At 33.6% G+C, this 17,586-nt stretch overlaps 1 protein-coding gene across 1 annotated transcript; it reads right to left on the reverse strand.

Moving 5' to 3' along the window:
* Positions 1-4,632: 4,632 nt before the first annotated feature.
* On the reverse strand, positions 4,633-9,969 carry LOC139486698 (uncharacterized). Its single transcript, XM_071271620.1, has one exon. It carries the CDS (start codon positions 9,967-9,969, stop codon positions 4,633-4,635), a length of 5,337 nt encoding a protein of 1,778 aa, XP_071127721.1.
* Between the last annotated feature and the right edge of the window lie 7,617 nt (positions 9,970-17,586).

Raw genomic sequence — 17,586 nt, forward strand, 5'->3', positions numbered from 1 at the left:
ATAATTCTTATACAATCATAGTACTATATACAAGACAAGATATTACACACGCTGTGTCATAAAGGTTCAGGAAGTAAATATTAAATAATCTGATTCTTTACGATTATGTGTTCAATTGTATTTCATCCGTTTGACTGTTATAAATCATCTCTTGGTAAATTTTACGGACGCCATCGCGAGTTGGTTGACCGTTATGGAATAACCGTTTCACAGATGATATCGGATATGTTCCTTATGCCAAAATTTCGATTAAAATGATTTCAAGCTTCGTAAGAATACGGATTTTGTTCAATGTCGATGTACCTTATTCTCACCTAATCACAGTATGTATATATTGCATATCACTGCCGACATTTGCATATGCAAGCTTAACAAATTGTAAAAATTAATTTCGAAGAAATTTGATGCTTTTACGACAATGCATGTGTCGCACAACTATCAATTGTCATTTCTAAATTCATGGTTTATAACGTTACCAAAAAATTGAAACAATAAAAACTTAAAACCATTTAAAAACTATACTGCAAATCAGAGCTACATTCCACCAAATACATGTTTTACTGCAAAAACCTCATTAGCTGACCGATATTAAATTGTTATCTTCGAAATATGTTTTTCTTTATGAAGGAATGAGTGCAGAACAATTATTTGTATGGTAAAAGTATCATATCTATTCCATGTAATATGTTTATATCATATAGCAAATTGAAAATGCCTTCGAGTCTATTAAAAGGATTTGTGATTCATTCAATATAAATGACAAATATTTTACTGTTACAGTTAATGGTTATACGTAAACTGTTAACGGATAATTCAGCATTGATGATATCTTTTAAAGGAAATTCTATCGTTTCAGGGACATTCCATCTTTCAAGTATCAGACAAACTGAAGTTTCGAAAATGAGTTATTACATATTTAGTAACTAAATCTGGTAAGAGATTGACGAATAGAGGAAATGTTGGATTCAAACAAATGATATCCAAATCACACGTACAGAAGTAAACAAACTTCAGACATTAGAGGTCAAAATACGATCTTCAACAATAAATTGTCTACGGATAATACCATAGTTGCAAACACAAAATAGATAGTTGAGATAATAAAGTCGTCTAAAGCAACTGGTTTTAAATTAACGATGTTCAAATCTTATAATTCGGTTGAAAATATGAAGGTGAAGTTATAATAATACATGACGGGATCACCAGAAGGAATGAGAAAGAGTGAGTCATTTCCTGATAATAAGAAAGTAAAAATATGTCCAAACAACAGGTAAATGTACAATCTGGAAAAAATAGACGAAGACTAATAATTTTTCCTATCTCCCAATTGAACTAGAAATAAGAAAAAAGAATCAAGCGTACCTAGTTAATAAATTATTTTTTTTACTTGCTACATGATGTCACCTGGTTACTAGGGATGTTAGAGTTTCCTTCTTAATCGCTAAGAGCCGATATATCGACTTTGTTTTTTTGTATATGTCGTTTAATTTGACCAATTTCGATAGTATCTCAATTACCCTATACATTTCTAATGGTAGTTTGAAATTGATGAATTAAGAACTTTACGAAGCACATGTATATGTATGGTCCAGAGGAGACACAAGGTGCGTGCAATGTAAAGGGTGTCCGTTTTACCGTCAAATTACCCTGTCATAAACTGGCCGAAATTATTACAAGCTACTATTGTCAAAAAATTCTTAAAAATTCAGTTTTTTCTATTAATATTTTTTTCATAGACATGCTTTTCCTCCTGCAGAAAAAAAACCCTAGTATGATGCATTTCATTTAATTGAAAGACAAAGTATCATCTTAATTTTATAGTATTACAGAGAAACTTATATATAAAATAAATTACTGATTCCTAGATTCTGTATTAGGACGTGTGTCTTTTTCCCGAACTGAATATTAGAAGGGAGCAATCATATATCCACCAGGGGGTGGGGAATATGGTTTTTGTCTGGATCTGTAACTTTTTCACGAACTTTTATTTCTATTTTCGACGCTTTCAATCAAAAATGTTTCGAAATTTAATTTTACTATCAAAAAATGTTTTAAAAATATTATCAAACCCTAAATCTCCAGGATAAACGTGTTTTTTTTTTATAAAAGTTGTCGGTAAACTTGAACACACAGTTAACAGACTAGACTCATATACTTTAAGGTTCATCGCTTTTATAAGAGCAACTACCTCATCAATAACCCTTTTCTTGTCGATCGCAATTCATTTCAGCAATATTTTCTTTCATTAAATTGATATATTTGTCATGTACAAGTATATTACATTCTTGTTACCAATTGCATTTGATAATACGAGAAAAAGATTATTATATTTAAAGATGTGGTTCAACTTTTTGGTTCCAATATATTTGTAGTTTTCACTTTCATAGCATATACGATAACATGTATAAAGAAAGCTATTAACTACATAAAAGTCTTTAATTAACACTTATTCCTGAATATTATAATAAACAGTGACTTGATATAACGTTGGAGGTTTGTGTGGAGATGTAATATCCGAAACAAACCCAAAGTAGAATATTGGCACGTGTTCGAGGAAACATTCACCGATTAAACCGTTATAAAGGAAATGTAGACATGTTGAGGTGTGTTTAAACACAAGAAAGTACAGACTGTTGACAAAAACCATGAACTCGATCGAATATTTTGTAGGTGCGTTTTACATGACATGTGAATTATACATATAGTAAAGCATGGACGTGCAAGTTATACAGCGATAATAATCAATACGATATATAATCAAGTTTTAAATTATTTATGTGCCTTCTTGACAACAGATATTAATTTTTATCAGCAGCTAAACAGTGCTGAGTTGTGATCTGTTTGCACTTTTCTCATCTGCCAAACACCTACCTCATGTTTTCCGATACTAAAAGTAAGGAGTTAGGCTTGTCTAATACTACAATGCTCGCAATTTACTTAACAAATAGAGCTTGGGTTGGGCATAAGTCAAAACAACAGTTAATAAAAAAAAAATTGACTTTGGAAGTCTAGATTCACATTATATTCTCTGAATAAAAGTGACGGCTGACACGACAACCATATCAATTAATATTTATACGACTCACAATTTGTACTTGTATACATTCACATTCTCTTCAAATAATTATCTTTAATTATTGAAATAACGTTACCAGTTTAGGAGTGTTGTGTTTTCGCCTATTTAAACCGACGTACAGTTATGCATCCTTCACACAAGTTTCATTTTCCCGATGCAAAATATTAAGGTTCTTATATGTCTTTTCAATAATGTTTATGTCTTTAGTTTAGTTCTTTGTCGGTTTTTGTTTCTACCCCTGTAATATCGTTTTTAGTTTTGGTGACCAATTTCCACTGCAATTCTTGTGGCATCCGTGGTGTTGTTCATGTAAGTAGAAACATGGAGATAAGAACTTTCGGTGGATAGTTGTCTTGTTGGAAATTATACCGCATCACCTTATTGTTGTATTGAGACAGCTGGTGTCATTTTATCTTTTCTTATTCTTAATACAGCCATCCTTGTGTTCTGCTTTCTAAAGGCCGGATTTTATCAGACGAACTGTAAACACACATATATCGAAACATTTCAACTTAATCGAAGGTTATTATAGAACAGTTTTCTGAACTGTATACATGGTTTATACCTTTTACCTGCCTTAGTTTTGATAAACTATTTCAAAATGTTTTTTTGGAAACGCACGTTAGATATGTAAGATGATCAAAAACAATCAAAATCATAATGATCATGTAAAAGATTAGTGGGATGATTTAATTGATCGGCATCACCTTCTTCTGGTTGTAATACTAATAATATGTCAGGTGACAGTCAAAATATAGATGATCTGAATCCACCATCATCATCATAGACACATCAACTATTATTGTCTTCAATGTTCTCTAAATGTTGTAATAAATTGGTGTCAGCCCAAGGAATATTATCAATACCAGAATGCAAGTTATACGAAAATATGTCACCATGATAGAGTTCACAACAATTATCACTAAAACTATCATTTTCAGTCAGTAAACAATTTGCATCCGGGAACGATAAATGTAACAAAACTATCTCATATGTATGACAAGATTATACTAGAGGGCTGTTCTAATTTAAACAAACTAAAAAAGTTAGGTCTAGCGCGTACGTTATTAGTTATCAAAGGCACCAGGCTAATAATGTAATATGTCACACTCGCGTTTCATTTCGTGTGTTAAAGGATACACGAAATATTCTTTATAGTTCTACTTTTGAGATAAAAAAAAACCCACATGTTTAACCCCGACGATTGTTTGTGCCTGTTCCAAGTGAGGAGCCTCTGGCCTTGGTAAGACATCTATCATAAAGTGGGTGATAGAAATAAAAGACGTCTTGACTATTTGATAGATGTATTAGAAAAGCATAGTAACACGTCAAGGTGACGTGACGTTACATAAAGCGCGGTACATAGTAAACGTCCAGTGTGCGGTATTTACGATATACTGGGGGCCGCACAAAAGTGAAATTACCAAAAAACATTGAATTTAAAACTATTAAGAAAATAAAATATCTGAAAACTTTAAGCATTTCTCAAATGAGTTAATGTCCATGAAAAACTAAATTGAATCTCGCTATTAACACATTTAAAGTCTTTTTATAATTCACTTAGTCCATTTCTTTATCTTCTCCATGGCAACCATTTTAGCTTTGCGACATGTTTTAATTGCACAGTCTGTATTGTCATCATCGCTATTCAAACTAACTTCAAGTGGGTACAGTTTTGTGATCGGACGCGATGTAAGTCCATTTTTGGTCCGTATGACGGCAGATCTTGCTAGTCCGTCTCCTCCTACGTTGAGTTTTTCGACAACGGCTAGTGTCCATTTGATCCTCGGCGAATCTTCATAGATTTGTACCACGTCTCCAATGGTGATCAGCTGTTTATTGTTTCCTGTATTGCGATGATATTCTCGTAGAGCTGTTAAATATTCGTGTTTCCATTTATACCAAAAACTTTGAATAATCTGTGATTTCATTTTAAACAGTTTATTCGTAGATTTATGTGTCATATCATTTAGTGAATGTTCCAATTCCTGATTCGTAGGGTAAGGTAGTGATGTAATTCTACGTCCGTAAAGTAAGTGGGACGGGGTGAGCGGTTCATCTAACGGGTCGGATGATACGTATGTTAAAGGTCTGTCGTTGAGTATAGCTTCAACTTCCGTAACAATGGTTCTTAATAGTTCAATCTGAATCAATGAACGCCCTAATACCTTTTTGATAGAGTCCTTCGTTAGTCCTATAAGCCTCTCCCAAAATCCACCATACCACGGGGCTCTTTTTGGTATAAACTTCCATGTAGTGCCGAAGTTGTTCAGTTTTTCTATAACAGCTGATGATCTTGTTAATTGCTTGGCGGCTGCGATGAATGTTGTTCCGTTGTCAGAAATCATAGTTTTTGGTAATGATTTTCTACTAGCAAATCTTCGAAACGCTAATATGAATGTTTCTTCAGATAAATTCATCACTACTTCTAAATGTACAGCACGAGTGTTTGCGCAAGTAAAGAGACAAATGTATACTTTACTGGTAAGTCCGTCTGTGGTTTTAACATTCAAGGCGCCAGTAAAATCTACCCCGGTTACTGTAAACGGGGGTGCCTCTGTTAGTCGGTCTTTAGGTAAAGGAGGTGGATCTGGAGCCGAATACGGTCGACCAGCAACTTTCTTGCAGATCACGCATTTATGTATAATGCTCTTGATAACTTGTCGTATCGATGGTATCCAATAGGTTTGGCGTAGTAATGTTACGGTACTCGATAATCCTGAATGAAAATGAGTTAAATGTGCGTCCATTATGATAAGTTGTGTCAATTTGTCCTTTGCGGGTAGCAATATCGGGAATTTTGTATTTTCTTCAAGAGGTGCATTATGAATGCGTCCGTCACAGCGAATTAATTTGTCTTGAGCTATGTATAATTTAAGTTGTTTGACAAGGTTGTGTTTTTTCCCCTCTCCTGTTTGCAAATCTTGAATGATTTCTGAATAATGCTTTTTCTGTATGTATATTATCCACGTTAAAGATGCGTTTTGTATTTCGATCGTGTTTAACATACCTGTGTGTATAGCTCGTTTTCTACAGTTGGTAATAAATCTTCTCACGTAAGCGGTAATTCGAAGAAGTTTCTTGAATGAGTTGAATCTATTCAAATCGATGACATTTCCGATCCCTTGTATCATGTGTATAGTAAATTTGTTCTGTGTAGCTTGTACGGTATCTACCGCGACTTCTTGGTGCGCAATAGTGGATAAGATTTGTGCTTCATCTCTGTTCCATTCTGGCCAATTATCTTCAAGTGTGAGCCAATCTGGGCCATGCATCCAAAGTCGGTTGTCTTTGAATTTATCAACGGTTATCCCTCTTGACAGTAAGTCAGCAGGATTTGACTCACTTGGACAGTATCGCCAAGTTAACTCTTCTGTTAGCTCTGTTATTTCCTTAACGCGGTTTGAAATGAACGGTTTTAAAGGTTTCTTTGAACTTAACCAGGTCAAAACTATCTGGCTATCACTCCATAAAACTGCACGGGTTATCTGCAAAGTGTTCCTTATGTGTGCTAAAAGTCTGCTTCCAATTACGGCAGCCATCAATTCTAATCTGGGTATTGTCAGTTGTTTCAGAGGTGCTACTCTGTTCTTTGCCATTATTAAAGAACTTTTTCCGTTTGCGACAATGTACGCGCATGCGCCGTAGGCTTTCATACTAGAGTCCGTGAATACATGTATAACGTTGTCGTTGTTTGTGTCTGAACTTTCATCAAAGTAATGTCGGGGTACAACTGTCTTTGTGGCTTCCTGTATATCCTTTCTGATATTCACCCATTCTGTGATCGTTGAGTCGGGTAGTAATTCGTCCCAGTTGAAGTTTTTCTCCCATATGTTCTGCATTAACATTTTACTGCGGACGGTTATAGGGCTTAGTATTCCTAGCGGGTCATAAATCCTTGATGATTGTCTTAGTACTTCGCGTTTTGTTATTAGTTCTGATGTATCTAGATTAGGCGTAACGAATCCTAATGTGTCACTGGCTGTATCCCATCGTAATCCTAAGATTTTAACTAGTTGATCTTTGTCCATAACGTTTTCGGTTCTTGCTAATACTTGTAGTAGTTGACTGTTCGAGGCCCATGAGCGCAAATTAAATCCTCCATCTGCAAATAAACTACGAACGAGTTTAAAGTATTTCAACAGTTCTTCTTCTGATTCAAAGCTTGATACAATGTTATCTACATATAAATCTTTGGTAAGTTTATCCGTGAAATCAACTGGATGGTTATTCAAGTGCTTTGATAATACGGCGTTCAATATAAATGGCGAGCATGTAGCACCAAATAGTACGGACTTGAATCTGTATGTTGTTAAATCGCTGTTTGGGTCTGTTGGTTTACTCAACCAGAAAAACCTAGTTACGTCCCGGTCCTCAATGTCCAGTCCAACATTTAGAAACGCCTTTTCGATGTCTGTAGATACTGCATACTTATTCAAGCGGAATCTGAGTAGTATGGCGGTGACTTCATTTAATTTAGGCGGTACATTCAGTAAGCAGTCATTCAAGCTAGCACTATCTGGTGTCTGTTTGCAACTACAATCATATACGATCCTGATTGGGGTCGTGACTGAATCCTTTTTTACTGGGTGATGTGGTATGTAATGCAGCTTGATATTTTGATTGATTTCTTCGTTATCAACTCTCTCAATGAACCCTCGCTTTTCCTGCTCATCAATTATTTCTCCGTATTTTAAAAGTAATTTTGGTTCCTTTTGTAAACGTTTAATGACACTCTCAGTCCTTCTGAAAGCAACAGCTTTGTTTGTTGGTAGCGGTGGATGTTCTGCTTTCCACGGAAGTTTGGCTATATACCTGTTGTTATTGAAAGATATTGCTGTTTCTTCGTACATTTTCTGAAATTCGTCGTTTTCAGTATTTCCGGTCTTATCTTCAACTCCAAGCGATTCAATCTCCCAGAATTTCTCTAGGTTTAATTCCTCTGTCTTGTGTGATACTATAACATTAAGAATAGAGCTCCTACTTGTAGTACATGTACTTGTCATTGTTGGTCCTGATAGGAGGTATCCAAGCTTGGATTCAACGGCGGTTGGTCCTTCACCTCTAATAATGTCATCTCCAACTATACTCCAATAATAATCTGCTCCGATTAGTATTTCAATTTCGAACATGTCATCGTCCGAAACAGGATGTGCTAATTTTAGTCCTCGTAAGTGTCTCATGTTAGTAACGGATCTCACGTGAATTTGTAGTGGCATTGCAATTTCAGGAATAATTAGTACATTTAGTGGTATATTTTCGCCTTCATCTGTTTGAATATAAACTGTTGCCGATTTCATGTGTCTTACTTGTCTATTTTGTTCTCCGAAACCGGAAAGGTGCACTACTTCGTTTCCGCTTGAAACTAAATCCAATTTCTCTGCAAGTGTCTCTGTTATGAAGGACCTCTGCGCACCTTCATCTAACAAAATATTGGCTTCTGCACTTTGTTTTCTCGAACTAACAGTAGCGACGGCTGTCTTTAACAGTACATTTGTAGTTCTTTGTGTTAGGGACGAATGTAATACCGTATTTTCGGTTTCATTGGCTGGCGGTTTGCTCGATTTCTCAGATTTCTCATCATTACTACATATACTAGTGTGATGACGTTTGTTACAATTTCGGCAGTTACTTTTTGATTTACAATCAGCTAGTTTGTGGTGACCTAGGCAGTTGAAACACAATCGTTCACTCTTCACTATATTCATCCGCGCGTTAGCGGTTGTGACTTTAGTGCAGTTGACGGGTGTGTGTCCAATTTCGTGACAAAATGCGCATTGCTTTGTGTTTATCTTTTTATCCGAATACGACCTTTCGTTCTTGTTGAATGACGATTTTGTACGTGATTTTGCGTTGGTCAAGAATGTAGCAGTAGCGAGTGGGCTTTCCACTTTTTCCGGTAATTTGCCGGCTTCCATAATATTAAGTTCTTCGAGAAGCGCTTTGCGTAAATCATGTAAGGTCCAGTTTGTGGATCTGTGTTCTCGTGCTAAGTGTTGACGTATCTCTGCGGGTAATTTATTTAAAATTACAGGGACAAGAAGTGATCCATAAGTATCGTCTGTCTGTCCGAGTGACTCGAGACCTCTTACATACGTTTCTGTCTTATCATAGTAGTTACGGAGACTAGTAATTGTATTAATTGGAGCCTGTAAATCAAGTAAGGCCTGCATGTAGGTTTGGACGATTTTATGAGTTTGTCCGTATCTTTCCTGGAGTAATGAAATTGCTTTGTCGTAATTTGTGTTCGTCATGGAAAACCCTGCTATAGTTTGTAATGCTTCGCTTTGTAGAAGGGACTTTAGGTAGTTGAATTTTTGTGCATCACTCAGTGTAGGATTAGTGTGGATCGCGGTTTCATAGGAGTCCCAAAACGATTGCCAGTCTAGTATATCTCCGGTAAATATAGGTAAATTTAACTTTGGTAGCTTGTGATACTCGCTGTTTGCGCTAGACGATGCGCGTGAATTTGAGCTATGCGTATATTGTTGGTTTGCAGATGTTGAAGGTTGACTAATAAATGTAGATGGAACTGATTGTATAAAATTATCGGCGTGAGGGTTCAAATTCGATGAAATAGGTTCATTTGCGGGAAAACTCTGATTTTGAACTGACTTTGACAATTTTGTTATTTGCCGTAATTTATATTCTAAATTGAACATGTACTCATCTGATTCCTGTATTTCCACTGCTACATCTTCATCCGAAGTTTGCTCCAAGATCTTCTCATTGATGTTCTCTAAAGTTCTTTTCTTCTGAGTGACTACTTCTAATAATGTTGAAATTTCCTCATAATCCGCTTCGGAACTTTGTTGAATTTCTTCAAATTTCTTCAGGAGTTTCGTTACTGCACCTTTGTGTCCCGCTCGTACGGCTTTCATCTTCGTATCCATTTTCCCTTTTGGTTACGGCACCATAATATCATAAAGTGGGTGATAGAAATAAAAGACGTCTTGACTATTTGATAGATGTATTAGAAAAGCATAGTAACACGTCAAGGTGACGTGACGTTACATAAAGCGCGGTACATAGTAAACGTCCAGTGTGCGGTATTTACGATAACATCTTTAACGTAGTTTCTTTTGCATATTTCGGCGTTTAGTAAGACGTCCCTTGATCATTGAACTAGTACATTTTTTTATAAGGGGCTAGCTGAAGCACACCTCCGTGTGCGGGATTTTCTCGCTGTATTGAAGACTCATTGACGGCCTTTTCTGCACTTTGTCGGATTGTTGTCTCTTTGACATATTCCCCATGCTCATTTTCAATTATATACACGAATTTGAGTCAAATCAGTGAACAGGAAACGCTCCTTTAAGGTTTTGCATTCTTGAAATTAATGTATATACATGTAAGTGACCAAAACAGCATTTTGTTTTTTTGTCAAACAAAAAGTCTAATCGACACACTTTATTTATAATGCACCATGACGTATAGATATATACGAAAGTTACTATACATGTTATCATTAAGTGTACGTACATTTGTTTGCTGTATCATTTAGTTTTGATTATTTTTTCTCTTAATTTATGTTTGTTTTTTAAGTCAAAATCTAAGCAAATACCTATCTGCTGTATCATTTAGTTTTGATTATTTTTTCTCTTAATTTATGTTTGTTTTTTAAGTCAAAATCTAAGCAAATACCTATCTAACATCAAATACACATTAAAACGAATTAGCTATTTGCTTCCTTTAGATATCTCATCCATCGACTGATTCTGTCTACATTATTGCAAAGTATAAGGTAGGTGTTTAGCCTTTTTGTGTATCCGATGATATAAGTAATTTTGACACACGATACGACATTCGTGATTAACAGTACTGTTGTTATTGATATGCGGGTATGCTATTAGTTTTGATGTCACAATTAAAGCGCAATGTAAGAAAGTCCATGCACTAAAGTTTAGTTGAAGTACATAAGATACAGTGCAATTACAAAACAAGAAATAACCGTAACCTTACAAGACAATCTTAAAAGTCAATGGATAATATATGCAAGCAGTACTCAGGACAATCTGTTCAATCAGTCTAAAATGTGAATTATCAATAATAAAATGGCATATTACTGTATGATATAGAAGTATGGAGGGAAAAACAAATACGGGTACATGTATAAGTTATGTATAAAAATGTTCAGAAACTACAACGTTTACTCTCACGGTTGTATGAGCTTCATTTGTGCCTAGCATTGTGGCATTTACTGAAAAGATGATGTATTGTACTTTGTTAATTATGCCTTAACGCCTTAAAAGTACTGATAGCCTTCTGCAAAATGTAAACAACAAGAAAAAAAACCCAAAAAACAAATTACAGAACTCTCTCAAACCGTTGTCTAAAATACTTAGTTGGCTGTCTCGAGCTCTTCAGCATCAAATCAATTCCTTAGTCGTGTAAATATATTTGAATTATGTAACCAGATCGTATGTTGTCATCAGCTTATCAATCAAAATTGTATTTATGTAAATGCAAGTTAAAACTTCAATCACTGAAGAACTACACTAGAGACCCATATTTGCGTAAATTGTCTTCGGCCGTAATTTTGAGACGGCTTCGTTTCATACTTCTGAGATGGACTTTCAAATATAGACTTATTTTCCTATTAGACATTTATGATAGGGGTATTCAAATGAATATCATCTTTACTTTCCAATTAAAGCATTTGGGCTTTTTTCCAGATTGTATTTGCACAAAAGTCACAAAAAAAAAACAAAAGTTCAGTTTGAGGCCAAATTTTCCTTATATGAATTTCGTTTGCAAAATTAAATATTTGATCTTGACAACACATGGCGGTTTATTTGAAGATGTATGCCATTCATTTGTAACACAAGCATAATCAGTTAGTAAATTCAGCATACATGTACATGTATCCAGTGGAAACGAAAATTTGCTAACAAGAGTACCAACTTGACACACAAATGTTCTGAAGTAGTCGTGGCCAAGTAGTTATCAAAGGTACCATGCATGTTTATAATTTGATACGACAGACGCGCGTTTTGTCTACATAAGACTCATCGATATCAGTGACGCTTAAAAACATGTCCAGTATAATAATTTAACCGGAACTCCTAATATGAGACTATTGTTTTCCTCAAATCAGATTAATCACTTCATTAACATTACTATCAAAGTATGTAAGTGAGACTAATATAATAACATTGTAATTATAACACAGACCTACAAAGGAAACAACAATAGTTCAATCTTCATTCACTTTGTTAAATAACGTTCAATTTACAGTGCCAAATCAACACCAAAAATAACAATTCAGAAAAAAACCAGGAACATCTAAATAGCGTTTTCTATTTCAGTATGTCCTTGTTAAGTTTCGTATGTTTTTCCTCGGTATGTTGTTTTCTTTGTCAAATGACAATGCGACACTAAATATATATTCAGTCGGCTAATAGTAAATGTTCTGTTATGTTCTTCAGTTCATTGTCAATTGTTTTTCAAAGAACATATCTCCACCTATATAACATGACTATTTATACATGTATTTGTATCTCAATCTCAATAAACTGAAACACTTTTTGACCCTATTTGCGCTTTCAAATCCTAACGAAATGTCCCTTTATTTTTGTCATTCGGGATGTATTACTGATGTTCCTATAAATGTCAAGAAGGACCCTAGAGTTTCTGTGTCACGTTGTCTATTGTGGAGAGTTGTCTCATTGACAATCATACCACATCTTCTTTTATATATATATATATATATATAACTATATTAATGCAACTTGTAAAAATACTAATTATAGTACTATAAAACCATTCTCTTGTAGACGATTCTCGCACAAGTACAAAATTTCATTCCTGGTATCTATGATGATTTTATGTACAGTTTTCATAAAAATATTTGTCTATTGATATTAACAGTCGTAATTTCACTGCATCAGATGCACATATCGACAATTAATGTCTCCTCAGTAATGCTCGAACCATAAACTTTTAAAATTAAAAACCTGGTATTATAAAACTATAGCTTGACATATCTTATACAATACTCTAATAGGACAACTGTGCATGCGATATTATTATATTTTAAACATTTCCGAAAACAGACAAACAGACAAACACACGATTCGGAGTGACTTTGTTGCTGTCCTCATCTTCAAATACTTGAAACGGTATATGTAAGGAACAACTGTGCATGCGATATAATAATATTTTAAATATTTCCGAAAACAGTCAACACACGATTCGAAGTGACTTTGTTGCTGTCCTCATCTTCAAATACCCGAAACGGTATATGTAAGGAAATCATGATAATATAAGAGATATACATTGAACGAATAACTGCTAGAAAACGTCCTAAATTGAGCAGCGTTTGACATGTACAGCTATCATTCTGCCTTCTTCTAATTATTAAAAGTGAGAGAAAAAAACCAATAATTCCTCAGATTTCTCTCCTATCGCTACCATTTGTTTTTATAAAGTTTAAACATTTCCCTTATCTGAGATGAATAGTCAAATCTTATAACATTCCCAAGTCACACACACTTTGAGATAATTAGTGGGTATAATCACTTAGCTTATTGACCAGTGGGATATCAAATGTCATACCATCGTTATCAAGAAATTCATTTTTCTGACAAATCATTGCCATCACGATCAAATGACTGAGAGTCAATATGTTTTATTACATCGGGGATTATACATAGATATGAATATTCCTTATTCATTATAAATATAATTATAGTGTTCAATTAACCGAACTACGACCTCCATATGGTGAAGTGATAATGTTTGACAATAATAATGTACTGACCAAAGATGATTTTATGGCCGTCGGTTGCCAGAGGTCATGAACGGCGGACTTTATAGGCTGCACCAGTACCGATAAACTTGATTTATTATTATTTAATTTAGAACATTAATCCATTTCTTCATTTACACTTCAAACGTAGTTTTTCATGTTGATTTTGGACATCTGTTGCCACGGTTCAATTCAGCACACTATTAATTCATAATTTCATTACATTTTAGTTTTATTTCAATTTTGATTATCTATTATATTTTGAAGATTTGATTTATAATTTTAATTTACGGTTACCCAAAGACCCTTTGTTCATGGGTTGGTAACCGACAGAAGCCGTGATCTTACTTCGCCAATAAATATATATTATTTTAACATGTGTTATCTCTTATAATTATAGTGTTCTTTCTGAACTCTTAAAAACATTATGACTATCTTTATTTTACATACAGTTATATGTTAATTATTGAGAAATTGTCTGTTGGTCATTGAATTGACCAAAATGATCACTTACAAGTGTTTTTACTTTTTACAGTTGAATATTCCCTACATCTGTTCTGTGGTGAGCATTTCAAACATCCAACAACTAAACAATATTTCACTCATTCCATTGCATACGATTTATTATAAACGTCATTTGGAAATATGTGGTACGCAAATAAATCATGTTCATGTTTATACTGAAATGACCTATTTTTTACTGTTCTGAGATTGGAAAATTTATATTTTCATTTCACTATTGTATCCAACGGTATGCAGGTGTTATAATTGACCCTATTAGCGGGAGGTATTATTGTATTGAATTTCATGCACAATTCTGTTTTTAGCATTGGAATGATTTATATTTGTTAATTGATTATTATATTCTCCTTTTTTTCATAAATAATTCAAAATGACATAAAAATCTTTCAACCATTTTTTCTTCATTAACAGCTTTATATACTGATAGTGATAATCGACATATTTAAACACAAACAGTCAATAAGTATACCAGTTAGTACTACATTATCTGTCACAACGTGAATTATACCAGTTAGTACTACATTATCTGTCACAACGTGAATTATACCAGTTAGTACTACATTATCTGTCACAATGTGAATTATACCAGTTAGTACTACATTATCTGTCACAACGTGAATTTGTCTGATTATTTTCTTCATTACATGACAAAAAATTACTTCCTATATCTCCAATATAATAGACAGTGTCTCGCATAATTGTCACCCACTCGAATCTCTATCATGTCAATGTAAAGTTTTGCATTACCACTATTATTAAATGAAATTGTAATGGATGAAAATGGAAAATATATCGGAAAGGTAATGCTAACAGGAACTGACATGGGCGTAAACCAGTCAGTCATAAAAACAGTTAATTGATAACATTTTTGAAGAAACACGTCTGATGTTTTGCTTTCTTTAAGTATTTGATGTTATTAAGCACTTATCAAAGTGTAGTTCTCTTTTGATCATTTTGTGTGATTAATTTTTCATATTATATACCCGCTTGATGTAGAAATTGATCGTCAAAAGCAATGTAAACATCAACGTCGTCATACACAGAATGGTGATAAACAGATTATCAATGGTCATTCCAACACGATGATGTTCCCCGTCACATCTCATCTAACTTATGTCGACATTTGATGAATAAGGATAAAAAAGGATTGAAACTGATAAATACCGTCAATTATGAAAAGAATTGTAATGGGTAAAATTATTTTATACCACAATAGATATTCCAACTAGGTCTGAAGTTAGACAAATAATGTGGTAGGACAATTGACAACTAACTTGTATCTGCTGTTTCTTTTTCTTTATCATGCGAAATATCTGATTGTTGGTTGATGTGAAACTTTGTCGAACGTAAACTAATGTTCAGGTTTCACAAATTTTTGATTTTTTACAACGCATGCATCTTGCCTACACTTCCATTTACACATGGCCTTATTTGAAGTGTCTTTTTAGGTAAGGATAATATGTTCATTTTCTGTGGATGTAAAGAGGCATACTTATTGACACTCGTACCACATCTTCTTATATCTATTTATTAATATTTTATTATAAACATAAAAAATATAAAACCAGTGATATAAAATTTTATGCAGGCATATGTATTTTAACAACCTTGTCAAATGTGATACAAAGGCATGACCATTCATAAAAATGACGAAAAACAATTAAAATTAGTTTAATGCTTCCGTTTAGTTTCTTTGATCGCTTGCAGTACAACGAATGTATATATATATATATATACTGACATATTCTAGAATACGAAGTCATCATTACAGTGAGAAAACCAATAAAGATAAAAAGGCAACTTATATAATATTAGATCAATATACTAGTAAAAAAAGAAAAAAATACGCATGTTTTAAATACAGGTTAAATTGTATTTTGTTTGATATTTTACGAACATACCCTTATCCGCAAACTTACTAATTACCATAGAGTGGTAAAAAATAGTATATATGATTCAGGTGCCTGTAGAACGAACGGGGTCAAAACATAACCTATACCTGCAGATGGTAAATTGAATCCCTAATATTATATTGGTAGATGATTGTCTAACTATGGAAATGCAAAAACATAATGTGTATTAGGTCACGTCTTTTGATTCCGTTTTTGATATTATATTACATGTATGCAATAACATTATGACGCTAAACCAATTACAGAGAGCAAAGTATTTGGTACATGCAAATATTTGTAAAAATATTAAGAAAACAAATGAAAGGTTAAAAGAAACCAAAACACTATAATTTATTTATAAACGTTTCACTTTGTTTCGTACGTGCTGTTTTCATTGAGATTGTAAGCGTTGCATTCAGAGTAGTTGATTGGTTTGATTGGAGCACACTGCACATAAAAAAAACCAGTACTATTATTGTGCTGTTAAAAATCTAGAATTAGATTATACATGTTTCGAATCACTATAACTATTGGTGTGCAATTTACATGTATATACCTTCATTAATAAATTATCAATACAAAAGTGTTTATTTCTACTTCCAATAACTTGTAAATTTTGGGTGAAGTAAACATTTTGAAATTGTTATTTTGAAAATAGGTCTAAACGCTCATTGCATTAAACATAACTGTTTTGTTGATAATAAAGCGTATTCTAAATTGTCTGTTCACTAAGCATTTCTGAAAGTAAAATACACTATCTTATCACATTTAACCTAAATGTGGTGTTAACTTTTTTTACAAAATGTTTTTATGGCCCCTTGAAAAACAGGGTTAAAACATACCAGAGGAAAATCAATTGACAACGCCATGGCTAAAATGGAAAAAGACAAACAGACACACAACAGTACCAAGAAATCCTGCTTCACATGTATTGGCGTCGTTTTGATATGTTAGTACAACCCCGGTATTTATTCTAACTCGTAGGTCCCATATAAAAAAAAGGGACGGGATGGTAGTAAAAATATCTGATAAAATCTGTGAAACGGATATTCAATATCGGTCAACCAACTCGTGATTGTGTCCCTAAAACTGCCGATCGTCTATCTGTCTGTCGTTCCGTTTATCTTTCTGCCCGTCTATTAATATATAATGTAACCGCAAAACTGCCAAAAGTATAGACAGGATGATAGTTGTTGAAAATAATATGTAGATGTGTATATAATATTTGAATAATTGATTAGGGAGAAAAAACATCAATTGTATCATAAAATTTATTAAACTTCTTGAGAATTTTTTGCTAATAAAGGCATAATATACTACTGCAAATTGATTGCATCTTTTTTATG

Source organism: Mytilus edulis, chromosome 8, assembly GCF_963676685.1.
Source record: "Mytilus edulis chromosome 8, xbMytEdul2.2, whole genome shotgun sequence".
Lineage (NCBI taxonomy): Eukaryota > Metazoa > Mollusca > Bivalvia > Mytilida > Mytilidae > Mytilus > Mytilus edulis.